The sequence below is a fragment of the Myodes glareolus genome, chromosome 2 (genome assembly GCF_982192425.1).
Source record: "Myodes glareolus chromosome 2, mMyoGla1.1, whole genome shotgun sequence".
In the NCBI taxonomy this organism is placed as follows: Eukaryota; Metazoa; Chordata; class Mammalia; order Rodentia; family Cricetidae; genus Myodes; species Myodes glareolus.
In genome coordinates, this window is record NC_142027.1 from 97,964,287 (window position 1) to 97,989,795 (window position 25,509).

The following is a 25,509-nucleotide window of genomic DNA, read 5'->3' on the forward strand; positions in this document are numbered from 1 at the left end:
TTTATTAGCTCTTATGACTTATATTAGCCCATTATTTTGATCTATTTTAGCCATATGGCTTGGTAACTTTTTTAGTTAGCAGGTCACATCCTGCTTCCTCGGTGGTCTGCGTAGGACTGGGAGGAATCAGCTTCCTCCTTCCCAGAATTCTTCTGTTCTCATCGCCCCGCCTCTACTTCCTGTCTGGTTGATCAGCCTATACTTCCTGCCTGGCCAATCAGCGCTTATTTAAAACATAATTGACAAAATACAGACAATTCTCCCGCACCACCATTCCTCCTCATTTTCTGAGGAGGGGCTTCAGTCACACATTACCTCAATAATAGTGTTCCTGTCTTAACAAGTCTCTTTCTCCCAGAGGGGAAATTTCTGAGATCTCAGTTCTCAGGTCTTCTATCTCAACAGCAGATTGAACACCAGGCTGGCAAAAATGAGTTCACTGTCCCTAGATATAGTATGGATAAACTGCCAAATATTCAATCAGTATTCTTGGTCCAACTTCAAAGTAAATAGGATTCACTTAGGTCTAGAAATTGTGCAGTAGGTCTATCAGGAAGCTGGGAATCACCAACCATCATCATGCCCCTCCTTCCCTTCTCAGACTGCAACATGATGACATAAGAGGGTCAGGAGCACAGGCTCAGAAATCTTACCCCAGTTCCTCTGGGAAGGCCTCAGCAGATTGTATATCATCAGGGCTGGCATTCTTCTGCACACACTGGACCAGATGTTCAAGAAGCCATCGAGCCTTTTCTCCTGTTTAAAAAAAAAAAGCACAAACTTGCAATCAACCCCATAATCCAGTGCAGGGTCTTTCTCTTTTGCTTTAGTGAAGGTTGCTCTGATGCCATCATGCCAAAGTCTTTCTGCAGCATATTGTTCATGGGAATCCACATTCAGGAAATTTAGAGTAAAAAGAGCATGATTTAAGGCATTTTGTGGTGACTGAGGTTATAATTCCATTTTTATCTTTTGAAGTTGTGTTTTCAAGGAGCCATGGACATGCTCCACAATTCCTTGTCCTTGAGGATTATAAGGAATGCCTGTTTTATGTTCAATATTCCATTGGAAAAAAAGTTGCTGAAATGCTTTGTTAATCTATCCAGACTCATTATCTGTCTTTATAGTTTTAGGAATTCCCGTATATGAAAAACACTTTTAGCAGTGAGTTATCACATGCTTAGTAGCTTCTCCAGTCTGTGCAGTGGCCATTAAGAAACCTGAGTATGTATTGATTGTCACGTGCACATATCTGTCATATTCTACAATTTGAGTAACATCCATTTGCCATAAGTGATTAGGAGGCAGGCCTTGAGGATTTGCTCCCTGATGAGGTACAGATAAATATTATGGACCTATATCACATTGCTTAACCATCTGACAAGCAATTTCTCTTGTTAATCCAACTTGGTTCCTTAAACTTTTACTATTTTGCTGATGTAAACCATGCACTTGCTGAGCAAGCTCAACCTGAGATAAAACAATCAATTGGATAAGTTTATCAGCAAAATAGGAAGGTGTAGCCATAAAAGAGGACCATTTTGCCATAATACTGCCATGGGAGTAAGTTTTGTAGGTAAAATACATGCTTACCAAGGTTGATCATAGTTGATATAATGTACCTGCTGTTTCTGTATTGCATATTCCACCAGCTCCAGTTCCTGTTTAGCAGTGTCTGTAAGGTAGAATTGGGGTCACTACTCCCCATAAAAATCTCATTGAGTGACTCAAGGTCTCCTGTAAACAACTTTAAATAGGGCCATAGCCACTGGATATCCCTCAAATAACTTCTGTCCAAGTGATGATTTTGATCTGTTCTTGTTTTTCTTCAAGTGTTTTATTGGGAATTCTAAATTTGTGTTTATGTGGCAGATTGGCTTTAGTTTCCTTTGTTGCTACATTGTTACCTCGCTTGGCATCACATTGAAACTGAGTTTGTGAAATGAATTTGAGAGCATTCTTCCATTACTATTATGGAATAATTTGAGAAGGATTGGTGTTTATTTTCCAAAAGGCCAGGTAGAATTCCTTAGTTGATCCTTTGTAAAGGTCAGTAGACTTCCGCAGTGGATCCTTTTTAAAGATGAGTAGAATTCCACAGTGGAGCCTTTATAAAGGTCAGTAGAATTCCACAGTGGATCCTTTATAAAGGTCAGGTAGAATTCCGCAGTGGATCCTTTATAAAGGTCAAGTAGAATTCCGCAGTGGATCCTTTATAAAGGTCAGGTAGAATTCCACAGTGGATCCTTTTTAAAGATGAGTAGAATTCCGCAGTGGAGCCTTTATAAAGGTCAGTAGAATTCCGCAGTGGAGCCTTTTTAAAGATGAGTAGAATTCCGCAGTGGAGCCTTTATAAGGTCAGTAGAATTCCATAGTGGATTCCTTATAAAGGTCAGCAGAATTTCGCAGTGGATCCCTTATAAAGGTCAGTCGAATTCTGCAGTGGGAGCCTTTATAAAGGTCAGTAGAATTCCACAGTGGATCCCTTATAAAGGTCAGTAGAATTCTGCAGTGGATCATTTTGAGACTAGACCTTTTTTTAGTTTGGAGGGTTTTTAAAAAAATTACTCTTTTAACCTTACTATTTGTTACAGATATGTTTAAATTGTTTATCTTTTCTTGGTTTAACCTTGGTCCTAAATGTGGTGAAGTATAAGTTTTTAATGTTCAGCCTTGTTGATTTGGTGATAGCTGGGTCTTCTTTTCTTTCCTTTAGTTAATTTGTTGAAGGCTTGCTTATTTTGTTTACCTTTTCAAAGAACTGACTCATTTTATTCATTCTTTATAGTGATTTTATTGTTGTTGTTATTTCCATTTCATTAATTTTGCCCTGACCTTGATTGTTTCTTTCTGTCTTCTCCTTTTGGGTTTGACTTTCTTGTTTTACCCAGGCCCTGAGATACACTCTTAAGTTATTTATTTAAAATCTCTGATTTTTTTTAATGTAGGCACTTATAGCTATGAAATGCTCTATCAGGACTACTTTCATTGTTGTCTTACATGTTATATTTTCTTTATTCTAGGACTTTTTTATTTCTTTCTTGATTTCTTCAGTGACCTATTCATCATCCAGTGCTGTGCTGTTCAATCTCCGAGTCTGTGAATTTTCTCTGTTTTCTCTTGTTGATTTCTAGCTTTATTTCTTTGTGGTCAGATAGGAAATAAGAAGTAATTTCAATTTTCCTGCGTTGCTGACACTTGCTTGGTTTCCTAATATGATCTATTTAGAGAAAGCTCCAGGGGCTGCTGAGGAGGATGTGTACTCTGCAGTGTTTGGATAGAATGTTCTGTAGATATCTCTTAAGTCCATTTGATATTTGTTCTGATGTTTCTCTGATCTTTTTCAGTTGGGATGCACTATGTACTAGAGAGAGTGGGTGAAGTCATGTAGGCAGAGGCTGCTCTTTCGTTTCCTGGCTGCCCAAACCCGAATAATCACATAGAAACTATTTTAATTACAACACTGCTTGGTCTGTTAGCTCGGGCTTCTTATTAACTAACTCTTACATCTTAAATTAACCCATTTCTATTAATCTATGTATCAGCACAAGGCTGTGGCTTACTGGTAAGGGTCCAGCGTCTCTCTCATTCGGCACCTATGTGGCCTCTCTCTGACTCTGCTTACTCTCTCTTTATGTATCTTTTCCAGCCTGGCTATATTCGTCTTTCCATAGGCTGAAGCAGCTTCTTTATTAACCAATGGTAATAAAACATATTCACAGCATACAAAGGGAAATCCCACATCAGAGTCACTCAGTGTTACTATGCTTAAGTTAATCCATTACATTATATTTAGTACTACTTCTTGTATAAAATTAGGTTCAGCCCTGTTCAATGAGTATATGTTTAAAATTGTAATTCCCTCTGTTTTTTTTCCCTTCTGAGACAGGGCTTTCATGTAAAGCCCTGACTGTCCTGGAACTCACTCTGTAGACCAGACTGGCCTCAAACTCAGAGATCCACCTGCCTCTGCCTCCTGAGTGCTGGCATTAAAGGCGTGAGCCACCACTCCCAGTCTGTAATGTCATCTTGATGGGTTACTCCTTTCATCAATATGAAGTGATCTTCTTCACCTCTTTTGACTAGTTTTGAAGTTTGTCAGATGTTAGAATGGTGATAGCTCACTGTACCCTCCTCGAAGAGGTGTCTTCTTGCAGTAGATATTAACACAGACTCACAACTAGACAGTATGCAGAGAGTGGGAGACTTTGAAGCATTTAGTCTCAATTGGGATGTTTTCATAAAAGCCGTCAGAGAAGGTAGAAAAGCCATAAGTGGTGGGTGACTCCAAGGAAACAGTGGGGCTGATGTATGTTATGAACTTATAGAACTTGTGACAGTATGCTCAAATCTTGCACAGATTCACGCCAGACCAGAATCCCAGTACTGAGAAGGGACAGTGGGCTCTGAGTCCACCTTAGCCAAGAAGCTATTTGCAGTTGATACCAACTGGAAGAGGGAAAATCAGTTTTTTCCAATGGAGTGGCACTGGGTACATCAGCCACACCCTAGAGCAGGTTCATTCTCAGGAGTGGTTGACCAACTCCGTGTTTTTGTTCTTTTGTTTGTGTGTGCTTATTTTTATATTTTCTTATTTGTTTGGGGTTTGAGTCTTTTGTTTTTGTAATAAAAAAAAAAGAATATGAAATTTTCCAGGCAGTGGTGGCACATGCCTGTAATCCCAGTACTTGGGAAGCAGAGGCAGGTGGATCTCTGAGTTCAAAGCCTCAGAGCAGTGTTTCAGGGCCACACAGGGAAACCCTGTCTCAAAAAAAAAAAAAAGGAGAAGAGAAAAGAAAGAAAGAAAGAAAGAAATTGGCTGTATAGTAGGAGAAGGGGAAATCTGAGAGAATTTAGGATTTAAGAGAGGGGAAAGTATGACCAAATAAATTCTAAAAGATTGTTTAAAAATAAAATGAAAGAAAAGGGAAAAGATAGACTTGCGGCCCTACTTGTTTTCTGGCCCCCTTGCTTTTCCACCTTTCACTCTGAGGTGGTTTCTGTCCTTCTTGGTGAGGTGTGTTTCTTCGAGACAGCAAATGGATGAGCCATTTTTTAATCCAGTCTCTTAGTCTGTGTCTTTTGATTGGGGAATCAAGATCATTGATATTCAGTTATTACTGAAAGGAGTGTTTAATTCCTGTTCTTTTGTTTGGGTTTGTACTATTTGCTGTTCTCCTAATCTTTATTTGATATTGTTCTAGCATTGTTTATTTTACTCTATAGCATTTCAATGTGTTATCATTCTCTTCACTGAAGACTTCCTTGTAATATCCTCCTTAGAGCCAGCTTAATGATCACGAATGTCTCAGGACTGCTTTTGTCAGGGAAAGATTTTCTTGAAGGAGCATGGTGGCGCACATCATCCCCGCGCTGGGAGACAGGGGCAAGCGGACCTCTGAGTTCTAGGATGGCCTTGTTTACAGAGCAAGTTCCAAGACAGCCAGGGTTATTCCAAGAAACCCTACTTCAAAACAGACAGACAAAACAAAAAACCTTTTATTTTTCTTGCCATTGTGATAGACAGATAGTTCCACTAGACATAGTCTGGACTGACAGCTGTGGTCTTTTAGAATTTGGACTACATCATTTCAAGTCTTTTTGGTGTTAAGTTTTTGTGGAAAAGTCAGCTGTCGCTCTGAAGCTTATATTGGCATGGCCCTTCTCCCTTGCAGCTTTAATCCACTTTCTTTGTTCTGTATCTTTACTGTTTTAACTCTAACATGATGTAGGAGATTTCAATATGCATACAGGTCTCTTCCCTGGATGGATGATTTTCTGCTGTGACTGTATTAATAATATTTTCTTTATTGCTTCTAGTGCAGCGCTCTTTCTTTCTGTGGCTCATTAGTCACAGGTTTTGTCTTTTAATGGTGTATCACTTTTAAAATTATTGTTTGAGTTACTGATTTGAGTTAGATAAAATGTTTAATAAAATTTAATAAATTTAGCTTGGTTACTGGGGGAGAGACTTTCCAACAATTTTTTTGTTTTGTTTTGTTTTGGAGACAGGGTTTCTCTGTGTAGCCCTGGCTATCATGGAACTCGCTCTGTACACCAGGCTGGCCTTGAACTCAGAGATCCACCAGTTTTTGCTTCTCAAGTCCTGGGATTAAAGGCATGAGTCACTACCGACCAGCTCCAACAATTTTTGAAATAAACCTAAACATTCTTCTTCCATTTTGTTATATATTAATGGAAAGTCATGTCCTCAAAATCAACAGTAATAAAATCAAGTTCTCTTTCAGCCCTGAAAACATTAAAGATTTCTTATATCTTTTTTTAATATTTATTTATTTATTTGTTATGTATACAATATTCTATCTGTGTGTATGTCTGCAGGCCAGAAGAGGGCACCAGACCTCATTACAGGTGGTTGTGAGCCACCATGTGGTTGCTGGGAATTGAACTCAGGACCTTTGGAAGAGCAGGCAATGCTCTTAACCACTGTATCTTGCAGTATTAAATGTTCAGACAGGATTTAACTTTTTATATAAAAATAAGTGTGTTCATCTCATTAGCTTGTAATCTTGCTTTTATCTTTAATAAGTGTATGTATATCCAAACATTGTTTGAGAATAAATTTATAACTTACTATCAGTAAATTCATTGTTTGTATTTATAGACCCAAGGCTGTACAAAATTTTCTCAGGTGTAAAGGGTTTGTAAGTTGTAGCTGGAGACTTTTCTCTGTCCCGCCTGGTCCTGCTGGACCGGTTTCTCTCCCGCCTACCAGTCCCCGCAGCCACTTATAGAATAATAATTCAGAGGCTTAATATTACTTATAGTTGTTTGGCCGATGGCTCAGGCTTCTTATAGGCTAACTCCACATAAAACTTAATTCATTTCTAATAGAACCTTTACCAGATTCTCATGGATTCATGCTACAGTAAATAGAAGTGCAAGAAGACCTGGCTTAACAAGGATGCTTGTTCTCTGTTTCTGTTACCACAGTGGAGAGCTTGAGGGATGCTAACCTAGAGCAAAAGGGCTGCTTAGCACACAGTCTGGAGGAATGAAAGTCCCCCAGTGGGCGGCCCCAGTGGCGGCCTCTGGTAAAGAGCCAGAGGAGATGGCATCATAGTGCATGTGTATGCAAGAAGGAATGAGCCCATCACAGACCGGGATCCTGAGAGCAGCTCAGGGACCTGATTCTCTCCTTCAGTTCACACCCAAGTCCTGGAGGCTAGCATTCCCTCCTGAGGGCAGAGCTCCCTCGACAGTGAGTGTGAATTGTTGTAAATAGTACCGCCATATACAGGTTCCTGAGCTACATGGGGACTGAGCTTTAATACTATGTCCTTGAGAGAGAAACCCCATCAGATCAGCTGCCCTGGCTCCCTTGCTGTGTTCTGCCACTTTTCAGAATGTGATCATGACTTGAGTTTACTTGTCCTCAATGAATGCTCATCTTTCCCAAACTTCCAGTCATTACTTAAGTGCTTTTCCCTCTGATCTCTTCTCCTCTCACTCATTTCTTGAACTTTATTGCCCCAGTGTTTCTGCTTTTCTGATGCTTTTTTGTTTGTTTGTTTTTGTTTTTGTTTTTTTTCTAGGTAGGGTTTCTCTGTGTAACAGCCCTAGCTCTTCTTGTAGACCAGGCTGGCCTCTAACTCACAGAGATCCCCCTGTCTCTGCCTCCCGAATGCTGGGATTAAAGGTGTGCGCCACCACTGCCCAACTTCTGATGCTTTATTTGTGTTTTGTCTTTCCAGTTTTATATTGACTTTCTGTTGATCTGTCATGATGTTCGCGGTTGTTTCCTGGTTTATCACCAAATTAAAAAACAAAACAAAACACAAACAAGACCAACAACAGCAAAATGGCTGGTCAGTGATGGCACATGCCTTCAATCCCAGCACTCGGGAGGCAGAGGCAGGCAGATCTCTGTGAGTTCGAGGCCAACCTGGTCTACAGAATGAGCTCCAGGATAGGCTCCAAATCTACAGGAAACCCTGTCTTGAAAAAAAAAAAAGCAAAAAACAAATAAGAACAAAAAAAAAAAAGGAAAAAAGGAAAAAAATACCAACCAAACAAACAAAAAAACCCTAATGCCTGGAGAGATGGCTCAGTGATTAAGATCATTTTTTGTTGCAGAGAACCCATGTTCAATTCCCAGTACCCACTTGGTGGCTCAGAGCCATCCATAACTCCAGTTCCAGGAATTTAATGCCCTATTCTGACTTCTGCAGGTAACAGACATGCATACGGTGCATAGACATACATGCAGGCAAAACATCTCTAAACATAAAAAAATTAAATCTAATATAAATACACAGCAGAAATAATAATGCCATATGATCTATTGTCCGTACCCAGAGTTTCTCATATATCTCCAAAATCAGCTGTCCCCCAAATATCCTTCATGGCTCTCCCTTTGATTTTTATTTATTTATTATTTGTGTGCATATGCATGATATGGGGTGTGTCACAGCATGCTTAGGAAGGTGGGAGAATAACTTGTAGAGTTTTCTTCTTTTACCATGTGGGTTCTGGGGCTCAACTCAGGTTTCTAGAAGTACCTTTATCCACTAAGTCATCCTGCTGATCCTAGCCTTCCCCGCCCTCCCATTTTTGAGACAAGGTATCTCAATAACCCTATCTGTCTAGCCTGGAACACTGATTAGACTAGGCTATCCTCAAACTCATAGAGACCTACCTGCTTCTGCTTCCTACATGATGGGATTAAAGGTGTGTGCCATCATGGGCCAGCCTAATCCTCTCTGTTTTGATTCAGTATCTAATCTAATATCTAGTATCTGAGTTGTGAGAAAACAGACTGTGCTCACAAAGAAGGTTTTTATTTGGAGAGAGGGAATGGAAAAAGGAGGGAGACCGGCCTCTGGAGACAGGCAGCAGAAGAGGAGAGGGAGGGAGAGGGATTGAGGGAGGTAAGAAGGGAGGGAGGGAGGAAGAGAGAAGAAGAAAAATAACCCTGGCTGCCTCAGAGGAGCAATGGGAAAAAGAGAGGGTGGGAATGGGCAGAGTTTGTGTACAAAGCCTCCCTCCCTCCCTCTCTTCCTCCCTCCTTTCTTCCCTCCCTTCCTCCCTCCCTCCCTCCCTCCCTCCCTCCAGGGTTTCTCTGTGTAGCCATGGATGTCCTGGAACTCACTTTGAAGACCAGGCTGGCATTGAATTCAGAGACCTGCCTGCCTCTGCCTCCTGAGAGCTGCCCAGCTGGTTTTGTTACCGTTTTAAGTCTGTAGTTTCTCTTGACCTTGTCCATTTTCACAAGCCTAAGCTAAATTTCTTGTGTAGTGTCCCATGTCTGGATGTGTCTGTTTCCATGGCCAGGTTCATGTCTGAAAGTTGTCAGCGTGGGTTCATGCAGATGGCGCCATGACACCGTATCGTATCTCATCAGGAGATAAGCAGTGCCTATTGTTTATCGCTAGTGGCATAGACTTCTGTCATTTGGGGAAGGTGGTGCGGCTAGATGTCTCCATGGTAAAGGCACATTTCCTTCTGTGACTAGTAACCACAAAAGAGTACCATGGAAACCTACTTCCCAGCAACCTTTTACCAGATTGGATCTTTTTTCAGATCTGATTTGGGATATATCCCCTCCACCCCAGTTTGCTTTCTATTGCTGTGATAAACACCAGGACCAAAAGCATCTGGGGAGCAAATAGTTTGTCTGGCCTAGTTGTCTGCTTGCAGACTGTCCTTGAGGGAATTCAGGGCAGGAACTCAAGAGACCATGGAGGAACACTGCTGACTGGCTTATCTTCCATGGCTTGCTCAGCTTGCTTTTTTATGCAACCGGGGACCACCTCCACAAGCATGGTACCACCACCAGTGAGCTGGACCTTCCTACATCAACCATTAATGAAGAAAATGCCCCCCCACATACCTGTCCGCAAGCCAATCTGATGGGTGAAGTTCCCTCTTCATGGATGACTCTAGCTTGTGTAAGATTGACATGAAATTAGCAGCACAGTTGAGTCACAGAGAGGGAGCCTCTCCACGAAGATGACCCTGAGGCCGCTAGACAGAGGCTGCTGTGATTTGCCCAGGGAGGTGCTGTTATTTACAGTGTGGGGGCCATTGTGACCTTTACAGGAAAGGTTGACTCTCCTGGAAATTTTTAAAATAATCTGTCTCACTTTGACATCTTGAGCAGGCAGAACCAAAGTGTGCTCTGCATTGTTTTCTGATCGTTTGCTCTCCCACTCATGGAGCGAGAGACGAGAGGTAGAACCTCAGCGCCACGCAGCAGCGCTGCTTGGGCCATGCACAAGTTCTGCGGCCTCCACCCAGGGTGGCCAGGGGCCAGGGGCCAGGGGAGATAGGATTATACAATTATTCTCAATTAGATTAATAAAGAATAATTAGGTGTCATAAATCAAGTAATCATAAGATATTGTCATAGGAAAAATATGTAGGTAGAATTAATTAGTTTTCAAATAAAGCATTTATTTTAATTGCCTGAAATGATGGAGCCCTTAATTGTTGATGCATCATTTTGGCCTGAACTTTTCGGCTGTTGTAACAGCGTGACGTGACGGGTTTGTTCCCTGCATTTCTGGGGAGACAATAGAGGAGCCCTTGATTTCATCACCTCACAATGAGCCTTCTGCTGGTAAGCTCTGGAAACTCCCACCATGCCGCAGGCAGGCGGCAAGTGTGGGCCGAGCTTCGGCTGGCAATGACCAGGGTCATGTGTGTGAGAACTCTTACACATGTATGTGCATGAGTGTGCATGTGAGCACAAGTGTACACATGTGTTCCAGTGTGTACCTGAGGTTCTGTATGCCCTTGTGTGTGGAATACTTCTGAAGAGGCTGCATCTCTATGTGTGTGTGTGTTGATGTATGCATGTATAAGTGTGAGCATCTGTGTGTATAGCATGGCTACAGTGTGTGTGGTATTTGGATTGCACTCGTGTGCCTACAGAAGTAGCCTCCCACAGGGGGTGGCCTGCCAGAGTTCATTGCTTGAACGCAGGTGGCAGGATGCCCCTATCCTGGCCTTGGAGTTTCCCTGCTGGGTGAATGAGCTGTAAGAGACTAAGTTCTTGGCAGTGGGGGAGCTAGGGCCTGTGGACCTGTGTCTGGTGAGAACACAGCTAGGCTTTGGAGGGCCCACAGCTGCCCCCTGAGCCTGTTGTTTGGACTACCTGCTCGAGGCCGTTCTTCTAGCATTTGTGATCTTTTCAGGGGCGTGGGTCTGTGAACAGTGTAGGTCGTGTCTTCTCTGTAGACGTTACGAAGAGTTAGCGTTTAGCAAATGGTAAGTTTTATATAGCTAAAGCTCCTTCCCTATTTCCCCACCACCACCAAAAAAGACCAAAAAAAAAAAAAAAAGACAGAAAAGAGGGGACTTGGCAGTTTGCACCTGCATTCCTGATGACCTTGTTTTCTTTGAAAGCCTTTGAGGGAGTCAGGGTCCAAGCATAGAGCTGGTCAAGAAGAGGCCTGACCTGGTGGGACCTGCATCAGGTCAGTAGGACAAGATATGTGTCTTGCCTGGGTACAGACCTCCCTGGCCTTCCCCCATCCTGTCTACCCTCCATATAGGGCCTGGTGGTCTCCTGGGAGCCTGGCTCTGGCTGCTGTATACCTTCCACTGTGGTATGGATCAGAGTCCATACCTGCCTTTCCTGTAACAGAGGAAAAGGGAGGGCGTAGGATAGTGTGGAGGTATGGCACTGGCGCATGCTGGTGGAGGTGTACTTGATAGGGTTGTCCTGTGGAGGCTGCCTGAGAGTTACAGAAGCCTTTGCCTCCCTGGCCTCTTTACTGCTTGTCGCTGTGTGTGGCCTCAGCCTGTAGTCCCTCTTCCTACATTCCATACCAGCCTTAAAGCCCAATCTCCACTCTGGAAGAATCCTGCCCAGCTCTTTTGCTCCGTTCTTTTTCTTGCCATGTTCTTTTGATGGCTGCAGCTGCCACCCAAGTTGGGCAGACCTGCCTCTCCCTGCTGTGCAGGCTGCAGGTAAGTAGAGTAGGATGTGCCTTTGCCCAGTGCAGCCCCCTGCTGTCTGCCTCTGACCCTTTCTCCTCTACCTTCATCCCAATGTGTGGCCTTGGGGCCACCCCTGCCTCTGAAGAGCGGCCAACTGAGGTACTGGGGTACTGTGAGGGGGTAGACTACAGACAAGGTTGAATGTGTGGTCTAGGGCACTGGAAATTTCTTCTTTGCAAGGTAGACCCTAGCAGGTCTTGAATACAAGTCCTGTGCTTTGAGGCGTGGTCTGTCTGCTGAGACAGCAGTTCTGTGGGTGTGACCAGATGACTTTGTCCTGCCCTTTCACGTGTACCCTTCCTGGCTGCTCTGCTACTTGGTGGCACAAGCCTTGAGAGTATTTCAGATCCATTCCCAGGAATCTGGGGCAGCTCACCTAATCATTTCCTGCTTCAGTTTCTCAAAATTAAAGAGTATGCTATTCACAGAGTGATTATAATTAGAAGTTCTGGCCTGGTAATGGTGGCACACACCTTTAATCCTAGCACTCTGAGGCAGGTGGATCTCTTGAGTTCGAGGCCAGCCTGGTCTATAGAGAAAGTTCCAGGACAGCCAGGGCTACACAGAGAAACCCTGTCTCAAAAACAAATGAACAAAAATAATTAAAAATTTTGGCAGTTCAGGCCAGGATCCAGTAGGGCTGCTTGTAGCACTCTCAGGACCCACGCAGCTCTCATTTGTAAGCACGTGTCTGCCGAGCAGGTGCTGGCCCTGGGGCAGGAACGCTATTCATCCTCCAGGGGAGGCACAGCAGTGAGACCTGCTGGGAGACTCAGTCCTGTGGGTGTCAGGATGAGTGCTTGTGAGTATGCAGGGTCAATCCTGACCACCTGACTCATGGACCACCATAGGGACAAGGACGTGGGCTCTCGGGGGGGGGGGGGGGAAAGGAGATTAGGCCTAACTCTGAAAAGTGTGACAAGTCAGGGTTTATAGCAGGGGGCAGGTAGAAGTTGTCCTGCCAGTTCCCAAATAATGACAGAGACTTACTATTTATGAAAGCTCAGCCTATAGCTTAGGCTTGTTCCTAACTAGCTCTTATAACTTAAATTAACTCATTTATATGGCTTGTGTTGTGCCATGTGGCTTGTGACTGTTAAGTCTCCTGAAGTCTCCACCTTTTTTATTTCCAGAGTCCTCTCTGTCCCCAGAAGTCCCTCCTATACCTCCTGCCTAGCTATTGGCCATTCATCTCTTTATTACACCAACCACAGCACCACATCTTCACACAGCACAAATATATTCCACAACATGGGGGGAGGACATGGTAGGAATCTGGAGATCTAGGCTGAAGTTGGACCAGGGTCACAGATGGCTTCGAGAGCACGCAGATCATGGGTATGGGTGACATTAAACTGACTGAGTTTTTGCTAAAACTGTTCACGTGGGCCTACAAGAAGGTCCAGGAGCCTGAATCAAGTTTGGCCAAGCAAAGGCTCCTTTTCTGTGGTGCCAGGAGTGGAGTCCAGGGCCTTGAGCTCGGTAGGCAAGTGCTCTACTGTAGAGGCAGCAAGACCTCTATGTTGGGCTCCCAGGATGTGATTGCCAAGGAGGAGCAGGCTTGGACCTTTGTGTACCAGAGCTGATAGATAAGATGGGGTTCGGGGACGGGGAGGGCTGGAGGTGCCGAGCAGGAACAACGACAGGTTGGCAGTTGAGGCAAGGATGGGCTGCTGTAGCGCCTGCACTACGGGACAGTACGTGAGCCGGGAACTAAGCTGGAAACTTAAACTCACACAGGGACACGGGTCATCCTTAATACAAGAATGCCAAGTTTATTGTGCTCCAGGGAAGCTTATATAGGGATCCTTAACTGATAGGCACACCCCAGCTCTCGGGATCTCTCAGCTGCAGGCCTTACCAGAATCCACTCCCCTGCCATCAGGGTCTCGCGCTCAGAGCAGCTGCAGGCACAGGTAAACAAGTTGTTTTGCTCAGTTCACTCCAGCAGGCAAAGGGTCTGAGGCAGGCAAAGAAAGTCAAGGGGCCAGGGGTCTGCAGCCCCCAACAGGCTGCACTTCTGGCAGCCGTGTGGTCCATGCCAAGAGCTGGCTATTCCTGAGCCACAGAGCCTGTCTGCATGATGGAGAACAGCATCCTTTTCCCAGAAGGGGCAGAAGTTGAGTACCGAGCCAACAGCTTTCTAGGTGCCCGTTTCCACTGCCTTCTGAAGAAATACAGAGCTCTCTGCCACTCACATGGTCTCCCTTGCACCCCAGGACTGCATCTACCACATGGCAGCCTTGTCCCCACCACCGCCTGGTCCCACGTTTGTCCTCCGAGGCACACAGTCACCTGTGAACACGCTGCATTTTGGCCCACCATCCCAAGCTCTGGGGAGCCCACTCCTTTTCTCGGGGTGAGTAACAGCTGTCCTACCCCAAGCCCAGGGTGATGTCCAGCATTGGATTTCCCAGAGCATAGTGCTTACCTAAGGTGCTGGCAGAAGGCCCTGTGCTTGCCTGAAACACTGTCCACTCGGAACTCCTTGGAGGAGCAGAGAGTCTTGCCTCTGTCTCACACCGCTGAGTTCTGACAAAGTACCCCAACCCCAGGCCCTCTGGCCACCTCTGCTGTTCGGAGTCAAGTCTCCTCCAGCTGATGTATCACCTTCCACTGGCTGTGTGTGGTGTTGGTCTGGAGCAGTTCAAGATGTCTACTGACTACTGCCCCATCCCTGACTTGCCTGTCTCCAACAGGTCTCAGAGTGGCCTGGTGCACATCTGGAGCCTGCAGACCAGAAGGACAGTGGCCACCCTGAATGGCCACGGGGGCCAGGGTGTGACCTGGCTGAAGACACTGCCCCAGGGGCACCAGCTCCTCAGGTAGGTCACAGCAGCACAAGGGAGCAGCAGGGGACCTGTGACTATCTTAGCTAGAGCAGAATGGCAATGAACCAAAGGTGTTAGGGGCATCCTGCCAGCTTGCCTGTAGTTTATAGAGAATATGGGGCCAGCTCCAGCCTTTGGGAAGTAGACAGCTCTGATTTCTCTCAGGTGGGACCATCTCCTTCCCTGGGGTTCTCTGGGGGTGTTATCTGAGGTAGCTGACACCAGCCAGAAGGCAGCTGATAGAAAGGCCCTGGGTTGTGACTTAGAAGTGGGCAGAGGTAACTGTACCATGTGCTAAAGGGACAGGGATGAATAAAGCAGAACTCAGGCTCAAAAGAGCTGAAAGTTCAGCCCTAAGGAGTTCCTGCTCGCCCAGGGCCCAGACACTTGGGTGGCCTTGGTCATAGGGCTAGGACCAAGGGTATCCTAGGACTGGCACATATATAAACACCCTACCTCCCAGCCAGGGCGATGGTGCTGCAGCCCCACCTACAGTCCCCACCGAGGGTCAGGAGGCCTGTAGTGGGGGCTGCAGGTGTGGAATGCCCAGGTGCATTTGCACTGCACTGGAGGCCACAGCCCACCAAGGCTGCCTGGCCTCAGCTGTGTTTGAGTCCAGGTTTTTCCGAGAGGCCCTGGAAGGGATTGTGTGCTTTCATACCTAGCAGGGCTGAAGGACCCCCAGCCCTCCTTGCACCTGGACCACGAGAGCTGCACCAGCTAGCATTTCTTTACCTTCTTCATTATGAAGCCACTTCTTTCCAGGCTAGTGCAGGAGCACGCAGACCCTTTAGCACCTGAGTAACCACTGCCCAGTCAAGTACAGCACCGCAGCACCGCCCGCTGTGCAGGCAGCAGCAGCCCAGGGCTGCTCTGTGTCTTGAAAAAGAGCAGAATGGTTTTATGAGATTTTCCTAACTTTAAGTTGGGAAAACAAAACAAAAGACTGCTAGATATTTAATACACACCTGTGGTCCCAATGCTCAGGAAACCGGACAGAATTGCTGTGAGTCTGAGGCCAGTTTGGGATATACCATTGGTTTCTGCCAATTTTTCTACTGAACTGACTGCATCTTTCTTATTGATAGATGAAGTCCTTTTTATATTTTAGATAGCATCATTATTCTTCTATCAAAGATTATCTCTGCAACAGGGTGACATATGTTTATACTCTCTTAGGGGTGACTTCATGGTAATGGGGTCACATTGGCCAGACCATCCCCATGTGGTCAGGCTCCTGGGTCTTATGGAGGAGACTACGCTACAAAATGGACATCCTTGGCCTATCTCCAGAACTCACTGTTGCTTTTTTAGACCTGCAGTCCCTCTGGAGTGTGCTGCTAAGGTGGGATGCAGGCAAAACCCGCTGCCCATCTTCCTTTCTGTGCTCCACACCAGTTGAGCTCTGTTGACATCAGTGTCCAAGGCCACCGACCGGAAGCAAATGCTAGCAGCTACACACGGGCCCTAGTCCGCGTTTCCCACGATCTCAGTACTTTTCAAGGGCTTGGTAGAATGCCCCCAGGTTCAGGATAAGACTGGGGCCCTGGGTTTGGGGAGGAACCCCAGTGTGGTGACTGCCAACCTTATGGTGCTGGGGTGCATGAGTCTCTGTCTCTCCTTGGCAAGTGAGACTGGCCTTGGTCTCATAGGTGGGTGGTGCCTGCTAGACCACTATCAGCATTCAAGAAGTTGAATTTCCCTAATCTGAAAGCTTGTTTCTTGTTGGTTTTTGAGACAGGGCTTCACTATATAGTTCTGGCTAACCTGGAACACCTTACATTGTAGACCAGGCTGAACCTGAACTCACAGAGACCCACCCCCTTGGTGCTGGGATTAAAAGCATGTGCCACCACTCCCTGAATAAAAATCTGAAAGTTGTAGAGTGTCATGTCAGCTCTCAAAAAGTTTCAGATTTCAGAGCTTTTCCTAGTTCCTGTTTTCAAAATAGGGGGATTAACTGGTGAAGTTTACACAAATATTCCAAGCTCTGAAAATACCTGAGCACTTGCAGTCCCGTGTATTTTAGAAGGAGGTTCTCATGCAGGGCCTGATGGCCTTAGCAGACAAATGAAATAGAAGATGCTATTGGCCATGAGCCCTTTAAAAAGTGGGGAAGCAGGAAACTTTTATCCGAGTACTCAGAGGCAGAGGCCCAGGGATCTCTGTGAACTTCAGGACAGCCAGGAACTATATAGAGAGACCTTGTCTCAAAATACCACCTACCCCCCCCCCAAAGAAAAAGAAAAGAGGCCCTCAGCCCATAGTATTTCCTGGGTCCCTGAGAAGCAGGTTGTAGTGGGGTGGGATCCAAGAGTATGCAGGCCTGTTAAAGCCAGCACAGGCCCTAGAACATTCTAGGGACACTCTGAGCCTGTGCTAATACCTGGTTTTCCCCACTGCTAGTAGCTTCCTGCAGTGGCTTCTGCCTGAAGTAGTTCTGTCTGGTGTATTCTCATGGAACTCTGTCTCCCACTGTGTTGGTAGAATGCTGCTTTAGTCAGAACGGAGGAACCTGTGAGGAAGAGCTGTCCCTGCCTCCCCTCACTGCCATAGCATCTTTTGTTTCATTTGTTAATGCTGCCTTTCTTCCCCGTGCTGCAAGACACTTGAACTCCTTCTTGGCTTTCCCTTACTCCAGCTGTAGAATCAATGTCTCTCCAGAAACCTGGCTGTTGTGCTTAGAAAACTGATGAGTTTTAGCACTGAGCTATCCATGGGTGGCACAGGACAGAGACTTGAACCTACATGCCCATCCTGTCCCACTCACCTATGTTCAGCTGTGTGTTCTATCTGCATGTGTCTGGCCACACACATGTTCATGCTGACCTCCAGGTTCTGATATGACCCACAGTTCTGTATGCTCACCAGCTGTACCACAGCTCTTTGGAAAGGAACCACGTCCCCACATCCACTGCTGCTCCAATATTTGCTCAGCCAGAGAGGGAGAGCCAGTGCCTGTAAGAATCCTGGCCTGCTCAGGCCACTGTTTTTACAGTTATGTGAATCTTTAACCATATAGGTTTCAGTCAGCACCTCCCTGTGTGCCTCAGGTCAGCCTCTGTTTACTCTTCCTGAACCAGCGCCCCGTTATCCACATAGTCACAGTGCAGTCCTTCATAGGCTGTCGCTCAGCTGGCCGGGCTGTTTTCATTGTGCACGATGACAGTCACGCAGTCTTTCCACAAGGCCGCATGAGCATCTTTTATCCCACAAAGCCCAGAGCTACCCCCTGTGGTCAGTTCTCTCATGGTTCTCCATCCCTGTGCCTACTCCTTTTTTAGAATGTCAAGGACTGTAGCTACACGCTACAGAACTTCAGATCTGGCTTCTTTCACTTCACAAATCGAGGCTCAGCTTCCTTCCAACTGTTGCATATATCAGCAGTCGGCGCTGTCCCTTGCTGAATGGCACTCTGTGGCACAGCATACTTGGCCATTCTTTTGCTGCAGAGCAGCTGGATTTTTTCCAGCTCTGGTGGTGACGCCTGGAGCTGCTCTCAACATGCTTGCATGGCATTTTGAGTGAATGTAGGTCCCAAATGCACTTTGGAAGAGACCCAAGTGAGATTTCTGAGTCCTTAAAGGCACTTTACAGAGAAGAAAGGGGTGCAGATATACTTCAGTGGCACTGAACGGCAGGAGGCTGGTCATAGGTGCATGCCTGTGTCCATAGTCTTAGTCTAATGAATTCTCTTGGCCTCAGTGCCAACTCAGCTGTGAGCCCTGAGGGAGAAGTCATCTTCAACTGAGACTTCTAGCCTGGATGGTGCAAAGCTTACCTGGCCTTCTTTGGAAACATGGCCACCTTCAGCATTGAAGGGCTATAGGCCAGATACCAGTTCAAGTGGGTACATAATGCTTAGAGTGTCTCATAAATCCCCTCCCCTTGTTTCATCAGCCAGGGCCGGGACCTGCGGCTGTGCCTGTGGGACTTGGCAGAGGGCAGGAATACCATCCTGGATGCAGTTCAGTTGGACAGTGTGGGCTTCTGCAAGAGCTCTATCCTGGCCAGGGGACAGCTATGTTGGATGCTTGCTGTGCCTGGGAAGGGCAACAGTGAGGTAAGGACCAGCCCTCATACACTGATGACACTGGGTTTGTTTTAACCAGACACACTTGTCCTCTCCCAGCAAAGAGGACCCAGGTCTGCAACTTACCTGCTTCACTGCAGCTCCAGCAGCCTCAGGCTGATGCCCAGCCTGGTCGCCTGTGAGCTCTTAGCCTTCCAGGGCAGTGGTGAGAATCAGGAAGGGCTCAGGCAGACCTTAGTACTCAGCATAATGCTCTTCCTGGAGGAGGGCCACTCAGGGCTATGTCTAGAGCTGAGTGTTTGTGCACACACACATACACAAGCATGCATGTCTATTTACATATTCATGTACATACATGGTTGTATACAGAGGGGGACCTCCAGAAATTGGGGGCCTGAATGTACTGCTAGCCTGTTGGAAGAGGCAACAGAGACACCAATACAGTGAAGCAACAGGCGAATTCATACATGGGCGGGCGGAGCTAGTGAAAATGTAGGTTCTGGAGGCTGAATGAGGATGGGAGTGGCCAGGGAAGGGAGGATAAAGCCTGCATTTCAAAGCCAGAATGAGAGCAAGTCTGGAGGTAAGAAGAGGTTCAGAGAAACTCCTGGGCACCCAAGGCTTCTGTGAAACAAACTGGCAAAAAGGAAAGGAACAGAAAAAAAAGACATTTGAAAATGGCAACCCAGCAGCAGTGAGGCTTGAGCAACGGGGAGTCCCAGGAGATGGATCCAAAACCAGAACCTTCTCCTTTCTGTAAGAGTAAACTAGCCCTGTCTCAGACTTCTTCCTAAAGAACTGTCATCACCCTGTATGCAGAGCTATGGGTACAAGGCATGGCCAGTGATGAGCAGCCAAAAGGCAAGGACTGTGCTTCAACTCAATACATGTACATTCTGGAAATGATGGTGCATGAGGAGGCAGAAGTCACAGATACAAAATCTGCACAGCCCACAGGCCATGACAAGGACTGTCCCTACCTGAGAACTCAGGAATACCTCATTGTGGCCGCAGGGAGAGGCTGTAGCGTAAGGGGCCTCAGGTGGGAGTTATTGGTGAACTCAGGACTGTCTAGGATCCCAATCTGGGACATGCATTGAGAGTGTAGAAAGCTCAGCATCCATCCTACATCAGAAAAGCAGGTTCCCAGGGTCAGACCCAGGGCAGCTACCTTGCCTAGCCTGATTCTCCAGGCCTCTGGGAGCCAGAAGAACAGTGCCTAGCCTTCCTGAGCGTGGAGCCTCCTACAGACATTGGAGCTTTCCATCTGGCACCCACTGCCAACTTTTGTTTCCAGAAGGAAAAATGCTAAGTTTGGGCAAGTGTGGCCACCCAGACGGCCGTGAGGGGTGGGAGCATGCTCTCAGGCATTGTTTGGACCTAAGCCAGCTATGCTTTTCCAGGGCCCAGTTTAGGCAGATTCCTGGCAGACTGGAAAACAACCATTTGCTCAGGATATGCTGGTAGCTTCTGAAAATACAACGTCCGGCTGTTCAGATGGCTCAGCAGTAAAGGTGCTTGCTGCCTAGCCTGACAGCCTGCACATGGTGAGAGGTCTGTGCCGTAAAAGTTATACACATACACAGAGGGAAGAGGGAGAGGAGGAGGGAGGGAGAGGGAGGGAGGGAGGGAGAGAGTCGGGGGGAGAGGGAGAGGGAATAAAAACTGTTTTGGAAATCCTGCGCCACCTGCACTGAGGGCTAGAGCCAGGAAGCTGGTTAAAACTGTGCGGGAACCTGTGACCTCCACAGAGGAAGACTGTGCTCATCCGCAGCCTGAGAGTAGCTGAGCTCTCTTAACCCTCAGAGTGGCACCTTGTGGGTCTGTGGCTTGGGGTGACCTGGCACTGCCTGTCCTGCTGTACAGGCGGAAACAACTCCCCCACCCCTGACATTAATAAAACTTTTAACAGGTTTTTGGCAAACTGGCAAGAAAAGTATATGTAGCTCCTAATTGGTGATTTAAATGCAATCATGAACAAATAAATGCCTGTTACTATCTCATTATTTATGAACTAGATCTGCTTGGAGACAAAATGACTTTCCTTGGGCAGGAGCCAAGCCTAACCCAGTACACGGGCCTGATCTGCCAGCACCAGCAGGAGCTGCCTGCTCAGTGCTGCTGGCTGTGGAGGACCATGGGCCTGAGGAGACAGGACTGTGGATAGGATCTCCCTCTTGTTTTCTCCCTTCTGGCCTGGGAGCAACTCTAACGCACACTTGCTGGCCCCTGTCACACTATCCATCTCTGCTTCCCCTGCGGCAGTCCTACCTCCTTATACATGTTTTCCTCTGTTCCGCCTTTCTCCATACATACCCCCTTCCCGTATCTTGGGCACTCTTTCCCTTGGTGGCTTCTGCTTCCTCTGCCCTTGGGTGGTCTGCTGTGTAGTCTGACTAGTCATCAACCCCTCCGCTCACAGTAACCTCTCTGCCTCCTTAGAACCCTATCTTCTGGGCACTGTCCTGCTTACCCGACCCTGGAGCTGTGACATCCATCCTGTTGCCTTGCCCTCCAACATCCAGGGCCTAGGACTCTCCTGCATCACCTCCCACAGACAGCCAAGTGTTCTTCAGTCTGTCTCCTAAAGGCCTGAGCAAGTTTCCCTACCTCTACAATGGCAGGGGCTATAAGACTCAGCAGCAGATGAGACAGGACTGTGAACCATTACTAGTGTTGGCCATTAAAAGTCCAATCACTATGCGGAGTCTGGTGAGATTACCCTGCCAGAGAACACCCTGGCCCCCATTTATCAAAAGTGGGCGTATCAGCAGGACTCTAACCAAAGGACCAGGTTGTGTGCTTGCCATTCTGCACTGCCTGAAAGCTGCCCTGGACCCAACCCAGGTGACTGGTGTAGAATCATCTCTGTGGCTGTGACAGATAAGGTTCTGTGTGGCATAAGTTGGTAAAGACAACACAGCTGTTACTTGCCCAGGCTCTGACCTCTCAGACATTGTACCAGCCTGGCCATCCTGGGTATATTCTGTCCAGTTTTTACCCTCCATCCCTTTGGAGCACTGATTCCTTGTGTGCAGACTTGGGCATGCTAAGCAGGCTTGTATTCATGCTCTTGCTAGTTGCCATGGAGAATTTCTCTTGCTGGTACCTAGAGAAGCTCCTCCAGGCTTTCAGAATCCACTCAGCTCACTTGACACCAGAAGGTACAAATAGGCACAAAAGTGCAGTAGAACCCCAGGCGGATAAAAGACATAGGAAACATCTGGTTTGTACTGGGATGCAGCATGTCATGTGGAGCCTTTCTGTTCTGCTGAGCTCACAGAGAGGTGACACGAATGAATGAGGGTACCAGGTTAGCACCTTAGATACAGGATGGATGTCTGGGGACCCAGTTTAGTCTGGTCCTTGTGGATGGTGCTGGCCAGCATATAAGCAGTCCACCTGGATTTGCATACCCACATGGGAAGCTGGGCCATAAGGCCCATCTCAGCCCAGGCCCAGAAAGGCCTGGTATCTAGGTAGTCTAGGTTGGTAAGTCAGGTTTTTGGGTACTGGGAAACCAGGATCTAGTGGAGCTGGCTTAGCTCTGGCAACATGGTAATTTCCTAGGTGGGTAGTGGATGAGTCCCAGGCCTTCCACACAAGATTTTGCATCATTTCATGTGCCTGAGATTGGTCAAAGAAGGCCATTGGAGATCCTGACTGAGGCAAGAGAGACAGGTGAAGGAGGGAGGACGGCCAGAGTGAGCAGGACCAAGTAAATCAGGCCTGCTTTGCCCGAATGACAAACTGGGGCAGGGTGTGCCATAACTGCTTGCTGGTGAAGGGCTGGTCATTCAGGAACGATGTGAGCATTTGTTTTGCAAGGACCCCAGGAGCATCTAAGCCCTTTAGCCTGTGCAAACTAATTAGGAGGCTCTGCTCTCAGGTCCCTACAGGGAGAGGAGCAGACAGAAACTCACAGCAGCCTTGGCTAATCGCCTTAAACGTCTCTTGTTTGCATAGCATAGACTCGGCTTGGCATCAGCCCAAATCAGCTTGTTTTCTCACTGTCAGGTTCAGATTCTGGAGATGCCATCCAAGACGTCAGTGTGCACCCTGAAGCCGGAGGCAGATGCCAAGCCAGGCATGCCCATGTGCCTGGGGCTGTGGCAGGTAAGACAGCGTGCGCCAGCCACACCCGACAGCCCTGAGTCATGCCCCACTCGGTTGCATTTGTCATCAAACCTATGGGCACTATCCTTTAGAGAGCGTGTACCTGCTGTCTTCTGGGGCCCAACACTGACTGGACATCGGCTTCTTCTGGGCCCCTGCTGGTGCTTGGAAGAAACCCCAACAGAAACACTGCAAGGAAATCACCCTCCACAGGCCCTGACCGGCTTGCTCCATAGTGCCCAGATGTGGCTGTGAGGAGGGGACAGTTAGGTCAGCTGTGGGGCTTGCTCCCAGAACACACGCCCTTTTTCTCAACACCTTGGTCCTTGCCTCTGCTGAGGCTGAGGGAAAAGCTGACTGATGTTAACAAGCCTGCGTGGCCCTCACTGTTCTGGGCATCACTCTTGCCACTTCTCTACCTTACAGAGGTCCCAGGAACGTTAGCATGACAGTGTCCCCATGGCCATTCCAGGGAAGGCTAAACTGTAGCTGGTTCCTTTGTTCTTGATAGTCATTTCTCCTGGGGCTGCTGCAAAAACTAGGACCCAGATAGTCATCACAGCCTAAGGTCTGGAGTCCCTCCCTACACACAGAAACAGGTGAAGCCTTCCCCAGCCACATCCAGGTCAGCATCTTTTACTCCTGGGTCTCTATTTACTGTCTCATTGCAGAAAATCCTGGAAGCCTCAGTCTTCACCGGTACAGACACCACAGTGGGCGGGTCACAGGGCAGCGCCGCTGCGGGGAGGGGTTGTAACCCTTTGGCCATCTTCTTAGTCCTCATTGGTGATTTCTCCCTTGTGGCTTGCTGCCTCCTTGAACTCTTTTAAACATGAGGTGAAGTGGGCTTATTCAGTTAGGAATCGCCCACATGACCCACAAAAGCATGGGAGGGCACCTCTGTGCCTACCCCAGGAGTTCTGTCTGGACGGAAGGCAGAAAGATGTCTGGCCTGCTTTCAGCTGGCTTTCTTTGCAGTTTCTTGCTTTATTTTTTATTTTTATCTTATATGTATGAGTATTTTGGCTTCATGAATGTTTGTGCACCACTTGTGTGCCTGGTGCCTGTGGAAGTCAAAAGGTAACTTCAGAGCCCCTGGAACTGGAGCTCTAGACTATTGTAGCTGCCGTGGAGGTGCGAGGAATCAAGCCTGGGACCTCTGTAGGAGCAGTCAGTGCTCTTAACCACTGTGTCACCATCCCTCAAGCTCTTGCAGTTTCTTGCTTGCTTTCTTTCTTTTTTCTTTTTTGGTTTTGTTTTTCGAGACACGGTTTCTCTGTGTAGCTTTGGTGCCTGTCCTGGAATTCACTCTGTAGACCAGCCTGGCCTCGAACTCACAGAGATCCGCCTGCCTCTGCCTCCTGAGTGCTGGGATTAAAGGTGTGCGCCACTACCATCCAGCTTCTTGCAGTTTCTTAACTGAGAGGGTTGAGTTTAGATTTGAAGTCTTCAGTAAGCTGATCCTAGTGTTCAGCTTTTGCTGTGCAGCTTCCTGGAGGAAAGCCTTTGGGGAGCCAAAGCTCCTGAGATCCCAGCTGGCAGAGCTCCTAGGCCCATGAGTTTGCAGCCTGACTCAGGGGCAGAGCCTAGTTCTTGGCCTCACCATCCAGATGGGGCTTCTCGAGAGTTTCTGGGCACTGGGAAAACAAATGTGTCTGCATCTTGCCTCCTGACTTTACTCACACTGAAGTACCCAAGGAGGTGACCAGGTACACACAGGCCTGGCACAGGCACCTGTGGCTGCACCACTCCTGTTCTGTACCCTGGAAAACGTGGGTCTTTGCCCAATCGTGTAAAAATTCCGTCAGAGAAAAGAAGTGTAGAAAGGGATGTACCAACTTGTTACGGTAATTAATATGGTTGACAGAAGGACAAATCACAGTTTCGTTGGTGATACAGAGCCAATGTGAAGCTCACAGCTGCAACAAGCCTCTGGTTACAGGAATGCTCTTTGTTTTCTCCTAAATCCAGAAGTCCTAGGGTGTGAACTCACTGATGTGAGTGTGGCAAAGAATCCTGACCTGATGTATCTTCTGGAACTCTCATGTCTACGTTTAGTTCGTCCTTTAAAGTAGCAGTCCTGCATTGCTACAACAAGAATTACAGGGCAGATCATGCTGTAAGTCAGGTCTGAGCAATATCACCAGTACCACCCTCACAGAAAGCTCCCGTCGGAGTCTTGGGGCCTCTCGACTGAGCTGCACACACCATGGGGTTCCTAGACCCTGGCCTGCTACTGTCTCTCAGGCTTATTTCAAAGGGCTGGAGAAGCTACTGGACCAATCTTTGTGTCTAGGTCCCAGCTGAAGGCGAGGGGAACTGCTAGGGAAGGCAAGGCAGGGTGACTTCTTATCCTCAGTCCTGCAGCATGAAGGCTGTGACCCCCAGGGACGCTGTGCAGCCTGTGGTGCCTGTCACTGGAAGGCTACAGGAACCAGGGGAGATCCAGCAGAGTGACGTGGTGGGGGGCTACATTATGGTGGTAACTGGCAGGGGCTGAAAAAACAGACATACCTCCTAGGCCAGTCTGGCTCCTGCTCTGGCCACCCTTGGCACCATGGC

General features: G+C 47.3%; 1 protein-coding gene across 1 annotated transcript in view; it reads left to right on the plus strand.

Moving 5' to 3' along the window:
- Positions 1-25,509, plus strand: part of Gnb1l (G protein subunit beta 1 like) — a 78,835-nt gene that overhangs the window by 36,850 nt on the left and 16,476 nt on the right. Inside the window, exons 3-5 of the mRNA XM_048452289.3 lie at positions 14,187-14,326; positions 14,667-14,792; positions 22,849-22,947. Of these exons, the coding sequence (XP_048308246.3) occupies positions 14,187-14,326; positions 14,667-14,792; positions 22,849-22,947 (365 nt within the window). The remainder of the gene's footprint in view (positions 1-14,186; positions 14,327-14,666; positions 14,793-22,848; positions 22,948-25,509) is intronic.